This window comes from Maylandia zebra, linkage group LG8 (assembly GCF_041146795.1).
Source record: "Maylandia zebra isolate NMK-2024a linkage group LG8, Mzebra_GT3a, whole genome shotgun sequence".
Classification (NCBI taxonomy): Eukaryota; Metazoa; Chordata; class Actinopteri; order Cichliformes; family Cichlidae; genus Maylandia; species Maylandia zebra.
Window position 1 is genome coordinate 21,240,966 of NC_135174.1, and position 25,981 is coordinate 21,266,946.

Below are 25,981 nucleotides of genomic sequence, written 5' to 3' on the forward strand. Positions count from 1 at the left end.
GTTCTAAACTTTCAAGCAATTTGTAAAATTGGTAAACAATGTATTGTGAAAGACCTTACTACTTTGCGTGTACGGGTCAACAAGTTGACAGTATCTCAGGAAACGTATTCCCTTTTCTTTTAGTTTTCATGCTGTTGAAGATTATGGAATATGAGATAAAAAATATATATTTATTGCTCCCACGTTGAATGGAATACTTCAAACAGCAGTGATCATTCACTTCCAGCTGGTTTCACTTTAAGCAGGGAAGCTACACATTCTCAAACCATGAGACTCCTGAAATTAGAAGGTGAACATGAAGGTGTGGTCATTCTGATACAAGTCAATGTGTGTACTCTGCACAAGCTTGACGTACATGTTGGAATCAAATCATTACAGAGCACAGCTGCAAGTGGTCAGAGAAAACATTTTGGGAGGAATCTAAACAAAATAAAGACTGGACACAGTGCAGCTCTGCCAAAGCTATGCTACTCAAATTTAAACCTGGTGTGGTTTTGCCGATGTTTTCAATATAACTTTTCATTATGTTAAGATAACTAGCTGGTGGCTGGTGTTGAAATTCAACCATAATTTGACATACAGCCATTAATGAAATGTGGAATATTGTAGTATTTGAACTGTAATAACTTATAGAATTTTTGAATTCTCGCCAAAAAGATCAGCAGTCCAACACAATTGCACTAAACAGACATGTAGCTGGACTGAGCAGAGGACAAACAAGTGGGGTACACAATCAGTCAGTCAGTGAATCTGGGTCCTGTGACACAAATTCAACACACATAGAATATCGTTTCTTCCCTAACCTAAATACATCCTCAAAGTCACAGTAGTACTGCAGCCAAAGGAGCAGTGTGTGATAGGAAAATGCTTATCGTGCCAGGCAGTAAGACTGTAAAAGCCTTATATACATAAATGCCTTGAAACCAGGAGGGAAAGCCAATAAAAATGCAGCCTGTGCAAGTTAATATACCTATCAATCACTATCACAGCTCTAACATTAAGAAACAAGATGGTCTGATCCTTTTGCTGCAGATCTTAAAAACTAAGCTAGCTAAGACAGCTTATTTTCTTAGAGGGTCAGCATATAAATGTATTTGCCCAGTTGCATCCCATTGCTTGCAGTCAACATGAAAGAAGCTAGGAATTAACTTAATTATGTCCTTCTTAAAATCTGGATTTCTTATAGGTAAAAGTTCAGTCCTGTTACCCATGCATGAAGACCATGGGGTTCTCTTTTTTGGAGAACTGCTCAGTAGCATATTCATTTGTGCACATATTCTCCAACACAACATGCCCTGGAGGAGCTTAGATAAGTTACTATAGCAAGGTACCCTGGTGAGTTTTGAACCACCAGCTGTAAAAAATGCAGGATGAAGTCGTAAGTTACCTTCCTAAATCCCCAGTCCTGGTACATGGTAAATGCCTCAGTTTCATCTGCTGGTCTATATTAGCTGAAAGATTTGAAATAGCATTCTGGCAAACACGGTCCTTGTTTTGCTATAAACTTGAATGATTACATGAATGCAATCAGAGCATGTTCAAATTTAACTGGCAAATGGAACTACAAAAACTACAAATGGAAACCATAAAGTACCAAAAATCTTGTCCTTTGCTTAAAGATTTCGTGTTTTTTTTTTTTTTCTTATCCAGAATCTGTTTATAGACATTAGTCTTGGGCTGAGGCACTTGGAGCATAAGTACAAACAGTTACCCCCTGCTCTCTCTCACTGCGCACATCACTGGATAGATAGATACTTACTGTTAATGATGATTTTCATATTTAGTGACAGACTGATGGAGCGTTCACAAATTCAAGCTGAACAATAGGACCATACCGCCATCTTGAAGGAAATGTTCAGCTTGTCATTTAGGATACAATTAAGTGAGAATTACTATTGCTGTAATAATGCATGTTTTTCTTTGATCACTGCACAAAATACTGGAAGAGCTCGAAGCAAAATAATACGTCTGCGGTTCCACCATAAAGAAAACAAACCATTTCCTCATTGCCACTTGTACTGATTGCACAAAGCATACATTAGTATGCATGCATATTACACTCATACATTTTCCGTTTTCTGTTGATGGGAGCAGGTTTTTTTCTCACACAAGCAGCAGCACTGTGGTGTTGAACTGCTGCACTTAAAGTGTACCCTGGTGTGCAAATAGCTGGGACACAAAATCACCCAAGTGTTTGTTTTGTAACCTTGTTAAAAGTGTGGAAAAAGCAAACACAGCTTGCAGGCAGTGGTGTCCATGTCAAGACCCTGGGAGTTTAATCATCATCCTGTGCTGGATGACCAAGCCGCTTTATCTTTAAAAGGGTCTGTATCTGAGATTTCAGTAGAAGTATTAAGATGCTTTTTTTTTTTTTTGGTTTGCTTTTTTTCCCCCAAGTCCCAAGTTAAGATTGCATCTTTAAAAAAGAAAAAGGAAAGAAAAGGGAGGGGGTTGCTGGTATCAACGATTAAAGCAGGAAATTGACTTTTTTCCTGCTTTTCCGCACTTCTCTCGAACATCCCTCCAGGTTTGGTTCCAGCTCTGGTTCCAACTCAAGATCTAACATTGCTTTCATGTTTGACCCACTTCTACAAGACAGAGACAATGACAAAGAATTAGAGGGAGAAGGAAAATGATTTTAAAAAGGCACAAGGGTAAGAGAGCAAGAGCGCTAGAGAAGTGGAAGAGATTAAAAAAGAGAGGCAGAATATAAGTAACCACACACACACACACACACACTGAGGGAAAATGACAAAGACAATAACATCGATGGAGAGGAAGACAGTAAAAGAAAGGGGACAAACAGAAGGCAAGCTGAAGGCGCCTGTGAAGGAGGGGAGTGGGTTAAGAGGGAGGAGAGAAGCTCTGCTTCTCCTAATAAAGCGAGTGTATGTGAAAGGAGGTGCTGAAAACAGACTGAGCTGAGAGCTGTGCTACCACAGAGAGAGAGAGAGTGAGCGAGAGAGAGAGAGAGAGAGAGGGGGAAACAGTGTGTGGAAGACAGAGGGTTAGAGAGAAAGAGTGAGAGGAAGGGGGAGACAGAGAGGAAAGAGAGGGGCAAAGAATAGAAAGAGCATTGTGTGGCTGCTGAGAAAGAACCCATGTCTGCACAAAGAGGTAGGTGTACTGCTTTGACTGGTACACACACACAAATGCACGCACAAAAGTAGGAAATCCTTGCCAGTGTATCCAGCAGTAGGATGTTGCAGCAGTCTTTTCAATAGACGTTAAACGTCAAGTGAGTGCATGTTGTCTTCCAACTGTGTGACTTGTCTTACTAAATGTAGCAGCTGTGTAGCAGTGCATGGAGGCAGGTCGATCACTTTTCCACAGCATGTGTTAGACCGTGCGTACAGACGGCATAACCAGATGTCTCATGTGCGTTCAACATATGTGAGTCAGTGGGATACTGATGGGCCATGTGTAGCTGATGACAAACACAGTGGCACACATACACAGAGTTACTCCCATGATTAAGAAAGGTTAATCACAGTTTATCAGACAAAGTCCTTTTTTATTAGCCCTATTTTTTATCATATTAACTGAATCCAGCTAATCATATCTAATCAGTTTGACTGTTAAACTATTATGGGTATTTGTACTGATATCTGCCTGATTATTCTATCACTGTGAAGGAGGGTAAGGGTACAGCTGAGTCAAAAGTAATCAATGAGTTTAGTTTAAGCTGTCTCTGAATTAGAGAACATTTTTCAGCTTATCTTCCGGTTTCTATTCTCCTTATTCTTTAGTCATTTAGAGATCATTTTCAATGATGTGAGCACTGCAAATTTAAAGAAGTACAACTACATTTGTGGTGGTGAGTTTTTCATTTTTAGTATTTGGGATAGCCTAGTCCTCTTTAAAAAAAAAAAAAAAAGTTACTATTGCAATAATTGAATTTTAAAATGTTTGAAAAATCCAGTTAAGTCAGTGTTGGTGTCAAATGCCTTCCACCTTCCTCAGATTCTCAGGAAATTGGTTCATGCACTGTCAGTGTTTCTGAATACTACAAATGAGTCACTTTTATATGCAGTTAAAAATAAAAACAATCTGAAAAGCTTAATATTACTAGATGTAAGGAAGAAAATTAGTTTATTCCTAATTTGGACGACTTGTCTCTTCAAAGTCCTTACAGCGTACCAGGGTTAGTGTCGGGCTGCTTGTGCATCAGGAATGTGTAGTCATTACCACAAATGTGTACAAATGTCACATATGTGCATGTTTGGTGACACGTAGCTTATCTTAAAGTGTAAAGACAAAGCAACAGAGCAATCATGAAAACACCATTGTGTTACTGGTTACTCATTGGGTTGTTTTGGACTGAAACAGCAATAGTTATTTTTACTGCTTAAGTTCATGTTGGTCCAGTTGAGCTCGAGGTCAGCACCAGTCTGTCCTGCAAGGTCAGACTGGACTAAGCACTAAGGACAGATCACTTCCCCATGGCAAGCAGGGATGGTTCCTCACATTTCTCATCATATGATGTTGCCAGAGGTTCCCCTTTACAGGAAGCAGCTGTTTCACAATTCACAAGTCTAAAATTTATTTATAGATATGCCAAGTAGGCGATGTTGCCTCCCTCTTAACATAAACAACAAATGAGGACACAACATGTAGAAACAAAAATTCATAGAATAAGTCAAGGATGTTGTTTGGCAAGGCGTAGCTCACAGGTGTCGAACTCCAGGCCTCGAGGGCCGGTATCCTGCAGGTTTTAGATGTGTCCTTGATCCAACACAGCTGATTTAAATGGCTAAATTACCTCCTCAACATGTCTTGAAGTTCTCCAGAAGCCTGGCAATGAACTAATCATTTCATTCGGGTGTGTTGACCCACGGTGATATCTAAAACCTGCAGGACACCGGCCCTCGAGGCCTGGAGTTCGACACCCCTGGCGTAGCTGCTTGTGATGCGCGTGAGAAACTCTTCGCCATGTGCCTGTCCGTGAGGAGGAGAGGCACTCTATTGAAATCAATTTAATTTTATTTATATAATGCAAATTCACAACAGTTGCCTCAAGGTGCTTTATTTTGTAAAGATCATGCAATAACAGAGAGAACCCCATGGTGACAGTGGGAAGGAAGAAAGAAATCTCAGGGAAGGCAGCCATCTGTTGTAGCTGGTTGGGAGTGAGGGGAGAGAGAAGAAGACAGAGCGAGGACAAAAACAAACTATGGGAAAAAGAACCTGGATTTAATAATTACCACTGATTAAATACAGTAGTGGTGTATGACCAAACAGGGAGTGCAAATACATGAATTTGTAGTTGACAAGATCTCACTGGGCCAAATAACAGGCCTGGGCAAATTCCCACAGTGGTTTCAACCTTAACCTCCACTGACTGTAATGACTAATGCCTTTTCTCATTAACAATCAATAATGTGTCAACCTCATTACCACCTGCAAAAAGAGGACAACCTCCACCCAAACTGTGTTTTTTAGAAGTGAAGAAGCCTCTTAAATGACAGCGGAAATATCTTCAAAAACGTAATTTTTTCCATTACCCCAACCTAGACGACTGAGAATCTATACAAGTTCTGTTTGCTCCTGTACAACATTAACATAATCCATTATTCTAAAAGTTTAATATTAAAAAACATTGTTTTCATCAGGTTGCAAGGATCAGGTTGCACTTACAAGCAGCTCGGTACAATTTACTGGTACTGAACTGGTTTAAATGGTTTTAAATGCTTCCTCCACAACACCTGAAAACAAAACATTCCAGCTGTTCCACTGCAGATATCTAGTATCATGAACCTGTAGTAATCTTTAGTTTGAATTATTCCATCTGACAGTTAGTGTTTATATACACCTTCCTCATTTGATGACTTCCTTTTATGGCTGTTCTTTTTAAACTGACCAATCATGCTAATTCAAATTTTCAGACATTTTAAACTGGATGACTTTCCCACCACAGATCTATTTATTTATTTTTTGTTAAATAGAGGATACAAACACTTAGATTACTATGCTCTAAGGCATGTTCTGCTGAGTCTGTCTTTATGCAACACACACAGATGTACGTTCAGACAGTCTGCGTGTGTCCACATATGTTTATGAGTAATTAAAGCCAAACCACCAGAGCAGCACAACAATTTTAAGACCTGCCTCGAAGGCAGGTTGTTGTCTCGTCTTCCCGTCATTATAAAACCACATGAGCAAATCTCTAGCTGTGTCACCCATTGACTCATCACTAAATGTAAAGCAACAGCCCTCTCAGCATCTGCTGATGCAAAACAACCTCAATCATGTGCCTCTATCGTTCTTTCTCTTCCTCTCCATATCTTTATGACAGGCGTTTCATGAGTCCAAATTTTCCCATCAGCAGGTGTCACGGTCCTGGGTCTCCTGACCCAGCGTTTTTAGTTCTTTGTGATTTTTGTATTATTGTACTTGTGTGTGATTTATTCTATGGCTTCTAGTTTTGATCCCTTGCCCTTCATGTCTCTCTGTGTCCCCTCTGTTCTGTGTAATTGTGTCTTTGCATGTTTGAGTTTCTTGTTTTCTGTCACTCTGCATTGTGCATTATGTTCTCATGGTTGGTTTTTTGTTACTCTCTCTAGTCTAGTCTCTTGTGTTCCCAGCTGAGTATTTCCCTGTGTATTTTGGTTCTTAGACCTCTGCCTTATGGTTTATGTCTCTGTATTTCTTAGTTGCTGTCTCCACTGTGTCAAGTTCGCGTCTCTGTGTGATACTTCCTGTTTTACTTTGATGGTCCGTGTCTCATGTGAATGCGTCCTGCTTTGCTTGTCTCGTCAGTCCTGATTTCTCCCAGCTGTGCCCTCCTTCTGTGTCTCATTCCCCTCGTTACTTCCCAGTGTATTTAAACCCTGTGTTTCTCTGAGTCAGTGTCACGTCGTCCCTCATGCTGTGTGGATCTCCCTGTGTGTCTCTCTGTGAGTTTTCCAAGTTCCCAGTTTAGATTAGTTTGTATGTTTTTTCCCTGCCAGCAAATAAAGCTGAGTTTTGAGTTCACCTCCCTGAGTCTGTGAGTCCTGCACTTTGGGTCCAACTCCTGCCTGCCGCACAGCGATTCATGACAGCAGGGGTGGAGACTTTTTTTGTGTCACGCCATTCAGAAAACAAACAAACCTCAGTGCTCTTTAACATACTGACAGTAAAGAGGTATTTCAGTGGGTTTTTTTTGCTTTTTTTGTGAATTTAAGTCAAATCTGTATCTGTTTTTTGTATGATGTTTAAATTCTTAAAGTCTTACACAAGTACATTTAGGACTACATAAAGTGCAGGGAGTGATCACTATGAGACAGAAAGATGAGTGTACGGATGGATTTGTGTTGTTAATGTTATTCTATGTGCCTCAGTTACTGAACATTGTTTCTATAGATAAAAGCTCCACATGTTGTCTATGTGAACAGCACTCATGCATACTTTAGGCAGCAGGGGTTCCTGTAAATGTTATTTTAAACCCTGTTCTTTCAACTGCCTGCATCCTGAAAGGTGAAAGTTCAAGCAAATTCAGGGCATGATAAAAAAAAAAAAAAGGCTTTAATGTTAACAAAAAATAAATTCTGCATATCAACTAAATGATAGCAGATGCTATGCTTTTCCAGTGGCCCCTTGTGGCATCTTTTTCCCACCACTCTGTCATGACTTCGAGGTTCGAACAATCCACCTCAGCAATACAATTGTGCTTACAAGGGATCGGAAATGAAAACACTGGCGGCGTGTGGGAAATGCTTGCCAAATCTGTATGCTTGGGAACAGGAGACTGTGTGTGTGTGTGTGTATCTGGCAGACAGTTGTGTGTAATGAGGGGAGTTTTGTTTGTTCACAGGAATGTTTGGAAATAATATTTGGTTTTAGACTAAGGATTAGACTATGCTTATATTTCTAATGATTCGAGAAGGCACAGTGCCATTAAAGTTCCTCACAACACAGAAAAGCAAACCTTATTCCGTATGTAAAAACCTGTTGATGTTGCAAGAGAATTCCTCTGATGTCATTTGCCAAATTTTCTGCTCAGGTAAACCCCCATTTTCTGTCTCAGCATGTTTCGGTATCCTTTTAGCCGACAGCTATATCATTCTTACGTGGTTACATATAAAGTCGCAGTCTTCCCCCACTTTAATCTCAAAGCAAATGAAAGGAGGACTTTGAGACAAATTGCTCCAAGCTGCTGCACACTCAGACTTGACAGTAACTTTAAGACAGGGTAAGGTTCAGTTCTGTCTGCCACCTTTATAACTCTTTGGTTACACGTCACTTCTAGACTTCGATATTGTACGATAATAAGTAGGAGTCTCTTGTAATTAACGGAGTGAGTCACTGATGCCAAGTTTTGTTCTTTTATTTATGTCACAGTCAGAATAGTTAAAGCAGTTGTTGGAGACTGCAGCAAAAGCACAGTTATTGTGACATTTGGAATGAAATTATGATCCATTTGCCTTTCAAGTGGTTGCTGTGAAAATGGGAACTGGGTCAGTCTGTCTGCTTATTATTTGCATACATTCAATAATCTGTCAACAGTATGTCTGAATTGGACCACTGTTACTTGGACAGAGGTTTGCTACAAGTTGACCTGTGCGATCGCCTTGTGATCGAAAGTGGTTACCCAGAGGTAAAAGACATTACACACTCAGTCGGGAAGTCAGTCAGCTCTTACTGGTTACAAAATGCCAGACAATTCAGAGAAATACCCAGGCAACCACCAATTTTTCCCATCACTGCAAGGAGGATGAGACCCTATATTTACTAGAGATGAACAAGATCCAATTCTAAAAATGTTTACTACATCAACATGTGGCTTCATTCTTGCACCTCTGCAGCTGCATGCCCTCAAGAAAAAGTTTGATTAAGTCCATATTTCTTCTGAAGCAAGTGAATAGCCTCAAATGATGTAGTTCAGACAGGAATGCTGAGTTAGTGGCATTATATAAGCTTTTGATGAGCTTAACTAATGTGGAAACTTCAGTATCGATGCTGTCTTTTTTTCCTTCTTCAGTGTGAAAATTTTAAGAAGGGTTCTGCCATATCATCTACAATAATACAGGTCAAAACTTTCGTATGATATAAAAGTGTCATATCCTTTCTAGCATACACAAACAAGACAAGGCCCAACATGTCCAACAGTGAGAACCGTGTCATGGAGCAATTTTGGGAACCCGTGGCAAAGCACACTGCTTTAAATACGCAGAAAAATGAAAACCAAAATGAACTACCCCCGATAAAGGTGGAAATAAATTTGTTTCATGATTTAAGGCAAAACACGCGCCATCAAGGCTACAAAGGCGGAGATACTAGCAGTTGATGATTCCACTGAAAACTGCTGGAGTTCCCACTAACTCCAAATGAGAGGAAGCACAATGGTGAATGGAAAGCATCTGGTGGCAACATCCCAGGTAGAAAATATTTTTTCAATTTCAGTTTTATTACGAGAGAATATAGTGCAGGTTCTCTAAAGAGGAACAAAGATATGTTACTTTATTTATTTTTAAACTAAGACATTAAGCAGTTATGCTATACATTTACTTACAATTTTAAAGGAGAACTCTACCTAGGCTATTTTTGTACTTACGTCTGACTTATGCTGTGTTACTAGATATTTTCCCATAAATAAAATGCAAAAATTCCAATTTCAGTTCTGGGTTAATTTCAGGCACTTTATCTCGCACCTACTTCAAAAGTCCGTAATTTTTCTATGTCAGATTTGGTCATCAGTTGCAACACTTGTCATTTTGACCCATTTCAGTTCGAGGGTCAGTCATGCATTTACCTCTGTGAGCAAATCACTTCTTGGTGTGTTCCCTTTCATTGAGCGTACTGTTATCAATTCTTTTGTAATCTCAAATTCTTTCATTTTCCCATGTGCAATACCTGGGAATGATTGAATAACTTGACTCACAAATGTCACAGCTGTTGTCCAGTGCCAAGAAGAAAAAGTCGAAATGTTTGCTTTGTTTTTCAACCAAAGCTCCAGATTCTTTGGAGTGTCTTCAATCCATCTTGTTGAGGGTCGCTTGATGGTGGCACGTTGTCAAATTCTTTTTTATTTTTACCCCTCAAGGCACATTAGCACGGCAGAGTCCACCAAGCACTTGTTCATAAAAATCCTGAAAAGATCATGGCTCACTGTTTTTTGCGATTTTGTGGGAAATCCAAAGCTGGTCTTGACTACTCGATCCCTGTGTAAAGCTTGGTAAAAAAAAAATAAAATAAAAAAAAAAGATCGTTGTTGCTTTTGCAGCTTTGCTGCCAAAGGTTCAGATGTCTGTTGCAGCTCTGCATCAGTCAACATCTTGAATTTCATGTGCATATGCTTGCACACATGTAAGTAAATAAAAGAAAAAAAATTCTGGGGCTATTTTAGCAGTCCTACAAAAAACACACACACACGAAAAACAAAAACAGTAAGCTGTTCTCTGATAGGTAATTTATTAAAGAGTGTCTGGTGACCAAAATGGGCAAAACTGTATAATGTTTAGGATTCAAATGTAAGTAGTTTATTTAAACCAAATGGCCAGACGTGGTTTGCTGCCCATAAAATGCTATGAACCGCTGTATACATTGCTGTGTCGCTATTATTTCACTATAACCAGTGTTGGGAAAGTTACTTTTACTACAGATTACAGAATACATGTCCCAAAATGTAGTTTGTAATGTATTCTGTTAAGTTACTCAATGTTAGTAACATATTCTGAATACTTTGGATTACTTAATATATTGTCATGCTTTTTACAACTACATGAATGTAGTAATCACATCCTGCAAATTCTTGTTTTTCTCCACCAATTGGCTGTTAAGCCCAAATCTCCCTGAATAGACAATATATTTACTGTAGAGGAGCATCCTAATGGGTCCATTGTGTAACTGACGCCACCAATGCTTACATTAGAGCCTCTTATTGCGTGTTTTGTTTGGGTTTCTGGCAATGCATTTAATTACCAAAATTAGGGAGGGGATAGCCTAACATATGAAACAGGAAATGACTGCCTTGTAATCCATTTATTTCAACAAAATAACTATATTCTAATTATAACTTCATCACATCATTTAAATGGTAATTGTAATGAAATAAAGTTACTCATATTTTGTATTTTAAATACGTATATATGCCGTTATTCCCCAACACTGACTATAACACTGTTGTTGGTGGGACCTTGTAGCAACAGATAATAAACATTTTATTGTTTCATATTAAAAATAGTCACCTACATCTAATTCAAAATGAATGCTGAATATTCTGAAGTTTTTTTTCTGGATTATCCTCACACTGATCAAGGAAGACTCCTCGGGATACAAAGGAATGTCTGATTCCCTAGTTCTCACTTGATTCATTGGCTCAGTAAACATTTTCCTTATTAGTTTATGGTTACGACCACTAGCCATAACTCTTCTTTACTACAGGATGTTATACATTTTGTAAATCATGGTCCCCCGTTAGTGTCAAACAGACAATAAAGCTTGGTTTGCTTTATGGGATGACTTTTGATAGACAAGTCCCTAACATATGAGCTAGCAGTGTCCTCAGTTTCTGATTCAGATCTACCCTTTGTTAATCACAAACTCACAAACTTCCTTAAAAGCAAGAGTTCAAAACTAAATTGAGATGTATATATTAAAATCCACATCGAAAGGAGCCAGCTGAGGTGGTTCGGGCATCTGACAAGGATGCCCCCTGGGCGCCTCCTGGGTGAGGTGTTCCAGGCATGTCCCACCGGGAGGAGGCCCCGGGGCAGACCCAGGACACGCTGGAGAGATTATATCTCTCGGCTGGCCTGGGAACGCCTTGGTATCCCCCCGGACAAGCTGGAGGAGGTGGCTGGGGAGAGGGAGGTCTGGGCCTCTTTGCTTAGACTGCTGCCCCCGCGACCCGACCCCGGACAAAGCGGATGACGATGGATGGATGGATGGATGGATATATATATATAGTGTAATTATGTGGAACTTTTTTAAAAGTACAGGCTTAAAAAAGTTCTTGCTCTTCCGACTCCTAACAAGTAGCCTTTGTTAGAGAGGAAATATCCATCAAGCTGTATTAAAAGCTATAGGAAATAGGCTTTAAAACAATACTTATGCATTCATCTGTACACTTCCACTTCTCCAAATTCAGGCTCCTAGAGCCTATCCCAGCTGACCTTTCGTCAGTCTGTTGTGGTAATGTGTTATCACTGTTTTAACATAATGTACTTTTACAAGTCTACAGCTACTGTCATGTGCTGGGTTGTACTATGTACAGAGCTGAGAGTGAAAATACAAGGAACTTGCAAGCTTTGAAATATCTCCATTTGGACATTTATTTTTCAAGCATCTAAGTTGCTTATTTTAATTTAGTGGGCGTTTAATTTGTTTTATTGTTACCATTATTCCAGAGCAAGGATGCTTTTAAACGCCATTTCTTGGAAGTGATGTTGAACCAATTGCAGGATATTTATTACAGGAGTGTGTACGTAATGTATTATTGTGGGAAGGCTTGAATTATACAGCTCTCTGAAGTTAGGAAGGTTGGCAATCATTCTCTAGTGTATGTTTGATTATGTATGTGCATGTGTGTTGCAAGAGAGGAAAACAAATGACAGAAACCATCTGTGAATGGATCAACAAATCTGCAGGCAGGTCATGTTCAGGGGCACACACACACACACACACACACACACACACACACACACACACACACACAAACTTTTCAACAACCTCCATTCTTCTACACACACCCCACACGTAGACACACACACACACACACACACACACACACACACACACACACACACACACACACACACACAGCCTTACAGAAAAGAAGGGAATTCCGATCCGTCACTGAGATGACATCACAGTCTCCAATAATAAGAAACAGTCGAACAAGGGAGTCCCCACTTCCCTCCTCCCTCATACACATCCCACAGAATGAACAGAGGGTAGAAAGAGTAGTGCTGGGCAGAGTGACTCTCATTAGCTCCCAGAGAGAGAGTCCCTTTTAAGGGATTCACATGCACACACGGGAACGCGCCGACATACGCACAAACACGCTTTAGTTGCATCTCCATAGCGACCAGCTCTGCTGTCCCAGCTTGGGGAGGAAACTGAGTGCTTTAAAGCTGCTACAACGCAAACACACACACACGCACACACATACAGCTCTGTTCTAATCCGTGTCCGGCCACGACGGAAAAACCTCTCCTCATCTTATCACCAGGCTACCTTCCTCTGTCACTTCTCTCCTCTCCCCGTCCAGCCCATATTTTCTTTTCCTTCAACTTCCACCCTCTCTCCCTCTCTCACATACCCTCCCCCTCTCTTTTTTCTCCCTTTCACTATCTGTCTCTATCCCTTCCCCGTCTGAAGTACACAACAGAGGTAAGTGCTCTCGCTCGCTGTGCGCCTCTGGGTTTAATGTGCTTTAACTTTCAGTCTTTCAGTGCGTTTTCTCACAGTAGACTGAGGTGAGCTTAACTATCGGTGCTGCAGGTACTGTTAGTGAAGTAGGCAGAAAAACTGTTTTGTCCTGTACTCTGCCGGTAGGTCAGTTTCTGCTTTGCCAGCTGTCGTGCGCGCCTCGACAGTATCTGTCAGTTCGTTTGCCCTGGCAATAATCAAACAACCATGCGTGTGCTTGTATATGTGGGCTTGCTTTCATACTGGTATCTTATTCATCGATTTTCCATCACAGTAGCTTTGTGACTACAGACAGCCTTTTATACCCTTTTTTTTGTCTGTTTTTGAAACTGTGCACTTAAAAGTGCATATTATCTGCTATAGCATCTTGACTTTATCCCATTAGAGCAATTGTGATAGCTCTATACTTCAGAGTACTTCAAGAGGAATGAGAACCCAAAAAGTAATATTTGATATCAAAATAATAACTAGCACATGTTGAAATCTTTAATCACTGTTTTCATACACTCTTGTGGGAGTATAGCTATTGAATTAATAGGTCAGCCTTTCTTTGGTAGAGTTGTCTTTTTGATTATATCCAATTGTCCCTCTGTGTTGTATAAACAGTTCAAGTATTTCCACAATAATAGTTCTCTTTAAGTGCTTTTCATAGTGGATATCTGATCTTTCAGCCCATGTTAAATACACCAGTGAGATACCCTCTCTAATGTGCTGTGGCTGAAATAACAACTCCCCCTAAAATCAATGAACAGTCTGGCAACAATTTACACACCCCAAATCAGAAAGCCCTTGGTTACAAAACACAACAAAACAATTAAACGCTCTTTCCAACACAGTTTCTCTCCAACATCCAAGCACACACATTCTGTGACATATGCCACATCTGGAACCAAGAGTGGCTAAACACATACCTACTTAACAGTGTGTCTCCATCTTCCCCTTTTTACCCTCTCGCCTCTCCTCTCCTTCCTGTCTCTGTCTGTCTCTCCACCCACGCTCTCAGAGATGAAAGAGAAGAACCCCTGGCCTACGCCTGTGACCATCATCATCATTGTGATTGGTGTCATAGCGATTGTTGCCCTGGTGACGGTGGCGGTTTTGCAGAACAAACCTGTCCCCCAAAAGTACAAGGTAAAGTACTCAAATGTTGTGACCTGTTCCCTGTGTGGGAGTCAAATGTGTTACACAGGAATCTTAAGCCAAAGTCCACAAACCAAATAAGGCATCTTGTCAGTATATGACCTCAGCTTGTACAACCGGCTTTACAAATCCACCACCGAATATGGCCAGCGGATATCAACAATAACATTAAATCATCTCTTTAGTTACAGTTGCAGATCCAGGTTTGAGTCTCACAGCTGAAAGCATGGTCTAGTTTTTATAAAGTACTGTACTCCTAATTCACATGGATTGGTGCCACAGTTTTGGCAACATGTAGTTTATACAATCATTACCCTGATGTTAAATGTTTGCATGTAACTAATTAACTAGAATTTGTTATTTTTCTGCTCCTCCTCCAGTATGGGATTGTGCTGGATGCTGGATCTTCCCACACAGCTCTTTATATTTATCAGTGGCCAGCAGAGAAGGATAACAACACTGGCAGAGTTGAACAGACACACTCCTGCAAAGTCAAAGGTACAGTATATGTTGCACAAATACTCTCATATGACAGTGCAAACTTACATATATGCATTAATATGTAGGAAATTGCATATGAATCTGCATATTTACTGATATAGCTATTAGTGTTTGTGTATGTGCGTGTTTAAATTTGGTCATAAATGATACATTCCTGTTTAACAATGATTCCTTCTAAAAAGCTACAATTAAGTATAATTGTATTATACTATTTTCCTTAAGTCCAAGGTGATTCATTTTCTCTTCATTCAGTTTGAAATCTTATGCTCTTTTAAAGCGAACTGCAGGGCATCTGAAGCCAAAGACTGATCAAAATTTACATCTAGAGACTTGGTGGATTAGCATAGCCACTTACTAATTATTCATTAGCATTATTGGGTACACATCTGATGGTTCGTTAAAAAGCCTCCACATTAAATTTCATATTAAATGACAAATGGCACTGGGGAACACCTTACCGAGTCAGCCATTGTTTCAAATGTTGTGTTAAGTCTATATAATCGAATTTCCCAGAGGAACCCACCCGAGGGATTAATAAAGTTCTATCTTATCTTATCTTAAATGGATTTTGTTCAACTTCCCAGGACCACTATAGAAAAAAAAATGACAACAGATAACACACTAATCAATTCAGACACTGCCTGAAAATGAGAAGCTGGAGTGTAGGTGGGTTGCAAAGTGGCTTGGAGATACACACCAATTGTAGGCAGATTAAGCAACCTGAATGGCACACCGTTTATGATTTATGATTTGTCACATACAGTGGCTTGCAAAAGTATTCGGCCCCCTTGAACTTTCCCACATTTTGTCACAAATAAATAACTGCAAAGTGGGGTGTGCGTAATTATTCAGCCCCCTGAGTCAATACTTTGTAAAACCACCTTTTGCTGCAATTACAGCTGCCTGTCTTTTAGGGTTTGTCTCTACCAGCTTTGCACATCTAGAGACTGAAATCCTTGCCCATTCTTCTTTGCAAAACAGCTCCAGCTCAGTCAGATTAGATGGACAGCGTTTGTGAACAGCAGTTTTCAGATCTTGCCAAAGATTCTCGATTGGATTTAGATCTGGACTTTGACTGGGCCGTTCTAACACATGGATATGTTTTGTTTTAAATCATTCCATTGTTGCCCTGGCTTTATGTTTAGGGTCGTTGTCCTGCTGGAAGGTGAACCTCCGCCCCAGTCTCAAGTCTTTTGCAGACTCCAAGAGGTTTTCTTCAAAGATTGCCCTGTATTTGGCTCCATCCATCTTCCCATCAACTCTGACCAGCTTCCCTGTCCCTGCTGAAGAGAAGCACCCCCAGAGCATGATGCTGCCACCACCATATTTGACAGTGGGGATGGTGTGTCCAGAGTGACGTGCAGTGTTAGTTTCCTGCCACACATACCGTTTTGCATTTTGGCCAAAAAGTTCCATTTTGGTCTCATCTGACAAGACCACCTTCTTCCACATGTTTGCTGTGTCCCCCACATGGCTTGTGGCAAACTGCAAACAGGACTTCTTGTGATTTTCTGTTAACAATGGCTTTCTTCTGGCCACTCTTCCGTAAAGGCCAACTTTGTGCAGTGCACGACTAATAGTTGTCCTATGGACAGATTCCCCCACCTGAGCTGTAGATCTCTGCAGCTCGTCCAGAGTCACCATGGGCCTCTTGGCTGCATTTCCGATCAGCGCTCCCCTTGTTGAGCCTTTAGGTGGACGGCCTTGTCTTGGTAGGTTTACAGTTATCCCATACTCCTTCCATTTCTGAATGATTGCTTGAACAGTGCCCCGTGGGATGTTCAAGGCTTGGGAAATCTTTTTGTAGCCTAAGCCTGCTTTAAATTTCTCAATAACTTTATCCCTGACCTGTCTGGTGTGTTCTTTTGGACTTCATGGTGTTGTTGCTCCCAATATTCTCTTAGACAACCTCTGAGGCCATCACAGAGCTGCTGTATTTGTACTGACATTAGATTACACACAGGTGCACTCTATTTAGTCATTAGCGCTCATCAGGCAATGTTTATGGGCAACTGACTGCACTCAGACCAAAGGGGGCTGAATAATTAAGCACACCCCACTTTGCAGTTATTTATTTGTAAAAAATGTTTGGAATCATGTATGATTTTCGTTCCACTTCTCACGTTTACACCACTTTGTATTGGTCTTTCACGTGGAATTCCAATAAAATTGATTCATGGTTGTTGCTGTAATGTGACAAAATGTGGGAAAGTTCAAGGGGGCCGAATACTTTTGCAAGCCACTGTAGCTGTGTAGGAGGGTATTAGTTGAAGTGGGTTGGCATGAAGATCAGTTGAACTTAACTTTGGTGCCTGTCTGAACTAATGCTATGCCTGTTTTGTGAAAGCTTAAAATAGCAAGTTATGCTAGAGCAAAAGAATATACTACTATACACAGAGCTAGATGTGTTTTTGGCTTAATGTTTTGTTGTATGTTGATAATATTGTGGTAGCTATGTATTCAGTAAGCCAATTAATCATTTTAACAGAATAAAAACAATTACACATGTATTCCAAATCCCTTCACATCCGATTAGTAACTGTACTCTCTGTTTTCTGAAAAATCTTTATCTGTGTTTTTGTTTTGGTTCCAGAGAATCTAGACGTGGTTATTTTGTAAAAGCAATGACAGACAAATGAAAAACAATAGCTTATTACCAACACAATCTCATGGTGATGACAAGACTGTAGGAATTCAATGCACAGGCAAAAAAGGCATGTCTGGCACCTGCAAAACTGCAGAATGGCATTTTTGTTTTTATGTGGACTAAACAAAGGAGCTATTGTATGTTTATTGGTAAGCCTTAAAAGTGCATTTAGAGACAGCCAAACTGGGTGTTTCCCTACAGCTTCCCGACTTTAAGTCAAATATAGATACTGTATCGTACCAAATAAACACAGAATAATTAAAAATTTAAGCATGGTATATATAATTTAATTAAACTGTTGTCATTTACAAAAAAGTCATTTATTACCAATAACGCTATTAATTACATACATGATATACATGTAAATACCCATAACTGTGTTATATTTTGAACTGAAACTAGTAAGGCACTCCTGGCTGCATCTTTGCCTAGTATTAGGCAATTTATTCTATAAGTTCATTTAACCTCAATAACATCTTTACCTGGCCCGTCCCTTCTGAAATACAGAACAGTTCCTGAAATTTTACAGATGAGTGAATTTTTAAGAAGGGTCGCTGTAAAGACAAGGCTGTCACTGTGCTTTATTGTTACTAAATTTCTGCCCAGTAACCCTCCTGACTTTTTGTTTTAACAGGTAAAGGTATTTCCAGCTATGCGTCTGAACCATGGAAAGCAGGAGAGTCTCTGAAAGAGTGCATGGGGGAGGCTGAGGAGACTGTCCCCAAAGAAAGAGCTCACGAGACCCCACTCTATCTGGGAGCCACAGCAGGAATGAGGCTGCTGGAGTATGTTGCACAAGCTTAGACATTTTCATGATAAAACCTAGAAAAGAATGTTTTTTAAAAACACCCACAGTGAACAGCTTTTCATGCTGACACTGTTTAGCTTATCTCCTGTCTAAAAGCTGAAACTGTGTTTGCATTGGCAGTGCAAATATTGCTATTTTTTTGTAACCGTTCGTATTTGCACATTTATCTCCACAAGAACTGCCAGGACAGTGAATAGGTTACTGTCAAAGCCATTATGCACAATACAATGTATATATTATTTATGGGCTGCTGTATTGATCTGACTTGTGGACGTGACTCACACATACATTTGTGCCATGTGTGCCTGCAGTATTGTGAATAGCTCAGCATCAAAGAACGTATTTCAGGCTGTGGAGAACGCCTTGCGGAACTCCCCCTTCTCCTATCAGGGAGCAAGAATCCTCAGTGGGCAGGAAGAGGGTGCCTTCGGGTGGGTCACAGTCAACTACTTGGATGATCGTCTCAAACAGGTCAGTTTGTGCACATCAACATACAGGTCCGTGCACATTTGTCCACACTGAGACGTACTTTGTGTGTGCCAGTACTCCTGGTTCTGCACTGACCGAGTGTTATTTTACCTCTTCTGCAGGGCTTGAAAACAACAGGCGCTCTTGACCTTGGCGGGGCGTCTACTCAAATTAGCTTTATATCCGATGATTTTGACGGCTCAGAGTCACCCATCAACTCTGTCAACTTCCGACTCTATGGAAATGATTATAACCTGTATACTCACAGCTTCCTGTGCTACGGAAAAGACCAAGCGTTAAAAATGGTGGTGGCAAATCAGACTCAGGTAAACTTCTGACCTTGGTTCCTGTGTTTTGTGAATGAACTGTTCAAACTAATCAAATATGGGATCTTATCTGAGAGAGCCATAATGTTCTTAAATGTGCAAAAGTACTTAGGCTTCATTGTTCTCCATCTGTTGCACCTCACTATCTCACTCTCTCTCCTAGTCAGGTGCAACAACAGTATTGGATCCTTGTTTCCACTCAGGCTACAATGAGACAAAGAACTACTCCGTCCTTTATGACAGCCCCTGTGTGTCAGGCAGGAAACCTCAGGAAGTTCCAGAAATATTTGATCACATTGGGAAAGGAAACTTCCAAGAATGCCAAGAAGTTGTCAAAAGTGTATTTAACTTTACTTCCTGCAAATACAGCCGATGCTCTTTCAATGGGGTCTTCCAGCCTCTTTTGCAGGGGCCATTCGGGGTAAGTGAGTGTTTCTCCATGTGTAGATTTAACCTGGTTTATAAACAGTCATCCAAGTATATCTGGTGACTCATTTTAGCATTTAGCATTCATGCATTTATTCATTCATTTTTTGCTACATCTGTGAGAATGACCCCATTCAAGTTTAATTTACTGCCCGACTATCCTCACTTTTATTGACCCAAAAGGAGCGACTGAGGACATAAACTCATCAAGAGAGTATTTATTTAAGTCAAGACAGAAAGAATCCTACGGTGCCTAAAGTCTATTGCCTTCAGACAGAATAGAGCTTTAGGGCACTTTTTCATTTGCTTAATTTTTCGGTCCGAGAAGTTATGTCCATCTTTTATACTGCTCATGTCTGCTCTGAAGATCCCCTGTGAGCTCTAACCACTCTAACCACAACTCGCAGATTACAAGGCTGCACAACAAAACAGACTACTATCAGCAGATGCAGGCTATGATCATGGGGTTGGAGTTCATCCATAGCATGAGACTTGTTCGTGAACAGCCACATGTATGCACACAAGTGCACACATTTTGGGCACTCATTTTGCATCCAATATGGAAGAAATTTCATACAAAAATAATGCAGTTATATCATGTGGACTATCTATAACTGTACATGGCTTCCTAATTTGCTTTTATTCACTGTGTGTGCAAATTTTATAGAAAACAAAACAGAAGACCAGTAAGAAAACAAATGGAAATATTTCAGTAATGTTATAAAGCCTGAATGAAAATTAATCAGAAAAATTATGACCTGAATACACCCAACAGATGCTGATTCGAAGTTCCCTCTTTATGCTGTTTTCTACCCCACCCCTTGAGCAACCCCATCTGATTCCGATTCTGTGAGAAGTGTGCACTCTCTGTATCACAAAGTAGAGGATCAACTGGAATTATTGAGTCAGAATCTATCTGTGGGAAGCACAGAGCACTCGTGCCGTTTGGGCGTGCACAGGGGTTACAGAACATACAGTATAATCAATTCTGCAATCCTCGAAGTACCAGTTTATTGAGTTACTTCTGTTTTTAACATGACTGACATTAATTGTGGAACGCCTCAGCAAAAAGCGCTTGTGTTTCCTCATCTTCCTGATCTGAATAAGAAAATAAACCTTTGTAACATTAACTGATACAATAATCAGTCTGAAGAGACAGTATACTTAGGTTGTAGTGATAGAATAGAAAACGTGCATGTTTCCCTTCTAAAAACCCCCCGAAAAAATAAACTAAATCATTGCAATACTACTGAATATTGTATCTACCACAGACTATTTCTTTTAATTAGCAAAGACTAATTTGACGGTTGTTGCCACCTTAATCACACAGCTAGCCATATTTCTTATAGTATAACTGCAACAGACCCCAGCAACATGGTTAAGATGCCCAGACAGTGCAGTACATGTGGTAAACCTGCCATGTTGAAACCTGGCACACAGCTATTGGCTACTGCCACCAGTGTTAGGATCCACCTCTCAGTAATAAGCCACACCCCCAACAATCAAAACAACAAAATTTTAATTTATTTAAAAAAAAAATCATCCCCTTGCAGTTGTAATGAAGGGGGTACTTAGCCGATACCTTATTCTAAAATATTTAGGGGGAAAACGTTTTAGTGGTTTAAGTGGCAATTGTTATGATTATGATATAATGATTTCAATAAATGTCCGATAAATTTCCGTAGTATTTATAAATTGATTACTTCACTTTCTAGAGATATCCTGATTTCCTCCTGTGTCATCGCTTTCTCTTTTCATCTTTCATTTTAGGCGTTCTCTGCTTACTACTTTGTGATGAACTTCCTCAATTTGACGGATACATCCATGCCCCTTGAAACTGTGAAGGAAAAGCTAAGCCAGTACTGTGCTACCTCTTGGGATAAGGTCAGAGAAAATGTATACATTGGTTATATACATAAAAAATGTTCTGTCATAGTCACCCCCTTCTGTGTCTTATCTATGTCCTTCAGCCTGCCTGTAATGTACACTGATTGCATTCTTGCGTTTGAACTTCCTGCACAGATAAAGATTCAGCATCCTACAGTAAACGTAAAGTATCTGGCTGAATACTGCTTCTCGGGCACCTACATCCTCACCCTGTTGACAGAAGGATATGATTTCACTGCAGTGACTTACTCAAACATAAAATTCATCAAGAAGGTCAGTAGATCACTGTCCAGCTTTTTCCTGTCTCTTAAAGAGAGACATCCACACCTGGTAGGTCATACTGACCTGACCTTGTACTTGTGTGTGTGAGTGCATATATAAACAAATACCTACTGTAACATCCATCTTTCTGGACACATTTAAGTCTCTGTTGGAAAGTGACAGGTGTGGAAAAACCTCAACTGTGTAAAAGGTGGTTTAAAAATTTAGGATTACATTTAACTTGGACTAACTGTAATCCTCTCTGCCAGTTTGGGCATTCAGCTGTCCTTTAGGAGGCCAGCTTTAACAAGCATTGGTATAAATACCGGGCACAAGTTTTATGCAAAGAGCTAACTAAGCTCTGAGTTATTTAAGAATTTCATAGCACCCTTATCAGACAACACTAATCTATTCCAGCTACATCTAATATGCTTGCAGTTTGCAGAAACAAAAAGCTCTGCTGTTCAAACAAGAAAGTAAAAAGCAAAGCACAGAGGACATAAAACCCCTCAAAACAACAGAACCACTCTCTACCACCACCTTAAAAGTGATTCAAAAAGTAGGTAGCAACAGCCCGTGAATTATACAGCAGCAAAGCTCTTCTCATCTGAGGTAAAGTGCAAAGTCAGCCTTCAGTTTAGGTTTCAGATTAAAACGAGACTCTCGGTTATCTCCTCACAGAACACACAAGGGAAATAGACTACGCAGAATATTGCACGTAACCTAATCAAGCAGCCAGAAAATAGATTGCAATTCCTTTTTCATATGAAACACGGCAAAGATTTTACACTTCAGAGGAATATTCAGCAACCACCTCCTCAGCCAGCTGCACACACACACATGCTGTCATCAAGAAAGCCATACAAACAATGATCAGGATCAGGGATCAGGATTTCACGCCATGTTAAAAGATGCTGTAATATAGTATACAATCTAGAGGACTAAACTTTGCATTAATTCACACCTACTTCTTCTAGGTGGTGCTGTGAAAAAGCAGGCAGTAAACAACAACTTCTTGTTTTTGTTTTTTTGCATATTTGTCACAGTTAGGAAATGCTTGATTACAGTTTTTGCTGCAAAGGGCAGCAAAACCAGTTCTTACAGCAGGTTTAAGGGGCAATTACTTTTTTGGGGGGTTTGCAAGGATAGGTTTAGATGGCTTTTTTTCCATAAATAAATGAAATCATGATTTATTTAGTCAGGTATGTTGCTAATGGGTGTAGATCTAGATGTAAGCCACTCACCCTCCTTCTCTCACAGCCAAGTTGGTAAGATTTTAACATTATCAGTGGTTACATCCTCTGAGTAAAATGGTAAATGGCCTGTATTTGTATAGTGCTTTACTAGTCCCTAAGGCGCTTTACACATTCAGTCATCCACCCATTCACACACACCATTGTGTATGTGAATGGGTGGGGCGCACTGACAGAGGCAAGGCTGCCGGACACTGGCGCCACCGGGCCCTCTGACCACCACCAGTAGGCAACGGGTGAAATGTCTTGCCCAAGGACACAACGACCGAGACTGTCCGAGCCAGGGCTCGAACCAGCAACCTTCCGATTACAAGACTAACTCCCAACTCTTAAACCACAATTGCCCCTTTAAAAGTTAAATTATATTACACACAAGAATGTTTAACTCTTTCCAAGAAGCCTTGATTAGAAAAAAGCAGTGAGCAGATAAGGAATTCATTGCTCTGTTCTAGTGACTTAAAATGCAGTGATAAAAGGGACATAAATCACACCATAACAAGAAAAACTCAAACCAGTTCAACCTACATGCAATACAACAGGATTAGTTTGGGTGTTACTTCGTATTACTCCAGAAAGACTAGGTGGCAAAAAACAAAAAAACAAGAAAGCAGCCAGTCTGCTTCCTTGTTGTAAACTCTGACAATTATTACTCTGCTATAATTATACACAGACATGCACACAAATTGGATTCTGTGTAATCAAATATCATAATCATTTATTTAAAAAATGAATAAATAACACAGCTGAGTACTTGAAAAACAAAGGATTAACATCAAACGTTGATTCACAATAATGCTGATTGGAACTGCTGGTGTTCTTTGAACCCCTCAATGTGGGGCCTATTACAGGTACTGGATGATACTGTAGCTAGATGGGGGACCCAGTTAGCGAAGGGTAGACCAGCAGCTGTTTCAGACTGTGCAGTCACAGTTCTAATTAACATCTCGTGTAAGAATTTCAATGTTTACTTTTTGAATTTCTTTTTTTACAATTAGCAAGCATATGCTGTGCGAGTGAAATTACCCATAATACCCTAAGGAAGGCATTTCACTATAAGCCGCTACATCAGGTTAACCTCACTATACTGACTGGTGACAAATTAAAGGAAAAACCTGAACTCCTGCTCCCTACTTGTGTGGGTTGAACACTTAAAGGAGAGTTTGGACTGGCACATTAATCAGTGCTTTGGCATACTGAAGATCTTCTAGTAGTAGCAAGGCTTTTTAAGACAACTGAATTTAAACGCTTTTTATTTGAATTTGTCAACAGTTTATGTTTATGGCGATCGCTTCCCTTCTTCTTTGTTTCCAGATAAAAGGCAGTGATGCAGGCTGGACTCTGGGTTACATGTTGAATCTCACCAACATGATCCCAGCTGAGGCTCCTGACTCACCCCCTCTCCCCCACGCTGGCTACGTCTCCATAGTAACCATCATGACAATACTACTCATTGGCCTCCTCTTACTTCTCGCCCTCCGCATATTCTGGCCCCGTTGCTCCAAGAAAACACAAATTGTATAAACACTCTGAAGCGTATGTATGCATGTACAGTTATGTGCAAAAATCTCGAGTCACTCCTCATCTATTTATATTTTCCTTTCAAGGAGCCACATGTACTTGTAGTCTAAGCAGCGAGAGGTGAACCGTCTTCAAGAAACTTAAAGGAGTCCAGGCTCTTGTCTTTCCAAGTTCCATAGACAACCATAACCTTGATGACTGAGAACCTACACAAACTATTATTTTTAACCTCTCTTGAGCAATAGTTCTCTAGACTTCCTGAAGGTCTTTCACAATTCTTCTTTAGACATTGGCTGCTTTTTCGCTTATTTTCAGTTCAGTCTTTGTACCTCGCCATTTAAGAGGATTTTTTTTTCTTAAGCCACTTAACGCTGACCTATGAGTCATTCAAGTATAAAAGAAGACACCTAGCTCAAGGGATGAACTAGTGTTCTGTCAGCACAAAACAGACAACTTAGCAATGAACTCATTTTAAATAGTATCTTTAAGCACTCTGTTATTAACAGCTGTTGCAAAAATGTATCATGTGTTCACATTTCTTTCATTGAATTCGTGAAAAATGCCAACGATAACACAGTTTAACAGACACAAAATGTATTTTTCACCAACAAAGAGCTATTATTTTTAAAACTTAATATCTCAGCATCATGTGCAATGTGTCCTTAAATAAATTGAGGAAACTGGACAAGGAAGAACTGGCAGGCCTGAAAAACTATCTACAGGAGATGAAAGGTATCTTTAAGTGATTTCCTTAAGCAATAGGAAAGAATCCAGCAAAGACTTGACAGATAATTGGAGAAATGCATCTGGCTCTGATTCTGTCAGAATTTTATCCACCATGCAACATCGTCTGGAACAAACTTTTAGCGTGATAATGATCCAAAACATACTGCTTACAGTAAAAGCATACCTGGATGGAAAAATACACAATGGAACACTATCAGTCATGGATTCACCTCCCCAGAGCCCAGATTTCAACATTACTGAAGCAGTGTGAGATCATCTTGTAAGAGAACAGGACAAAAGGCAGCCAACAGCCAAAGAAGAGCTTTGAATGTCCTTCAAGAAGTTTTGACAACTACTTTCTACTCAAAAATTACAAGAAATCTTGCCCAAGAGAGAAAAGACTGTGTTAAAGAATAAAAGTAGTTCAACCTTCTGATTTGTTGCATTTGTAAAAACCGTTTTTTTGCTTGTGTTTTATTGTGTTTCCATGTATATTTGTATGTTTTATTAAATCACTACCCCATCCCCCATTTTCCAAGCAAGAAATAAAGACATGAAGGGTGGCTTAAGACTTTTGCACTGCACTGTGAGTATGTGTGAGTGGCAAATGAGATAGAGGACATTTGCAAATGTTTGTGTTTGTGTTGACTGTTTTACTAGGTAGTGG

The 25,981-nt window shown here is 39.9% G+C and overlaps 1 protein-coding gene across 2 annotated transcripts; it reads left to right on the forward strand.

The window, feature by feature from the left end:
• The first annotated feature begins 2,926 nt into the window (after positions 1–2,926).
• Positions 2,927–25,883, forward strand: entpd1 (ectonucleoside triphosphate diphosphohydrolase 1). Of its 2 annotated transcripts, none has more exons than XM_004561165.5 (10): positions 2,927–3,117; positions 14,357–14,484; positions 14,874–14,991; positions 18,276–18,426; positions 18,761–18,920; positions 19,040–19,243; positions 19,407–19,664; positions 21,440–21,553; positions 21,692–21,829; positions 24,382–25,883. In XM_004561165.5, the coding sequence occupies exons 1-10, from the start codon at positions 3,102–3,104 to the stop codon at positions 24,589–24,591; spliced, it is 1,497 nt and encodes a 498-aa protein (XP_004561222.2). In that variant the 5' UTR covers positions 2,927–3,101; the 3' UTR covers positions 24,592–25,883. The 2 variants fall into 2 exon arrangements, with proteins under 2 accessions (XP_004561222.2, XP_012777319.2); XM_012921865.5 differs by lacking the exon at positions 2,927–3,117 and adding an exon at positions 12,772–13,314.
• The last annotated feature ends 98 nt before the right edge of the window (positions 25,884–25,981 follow it).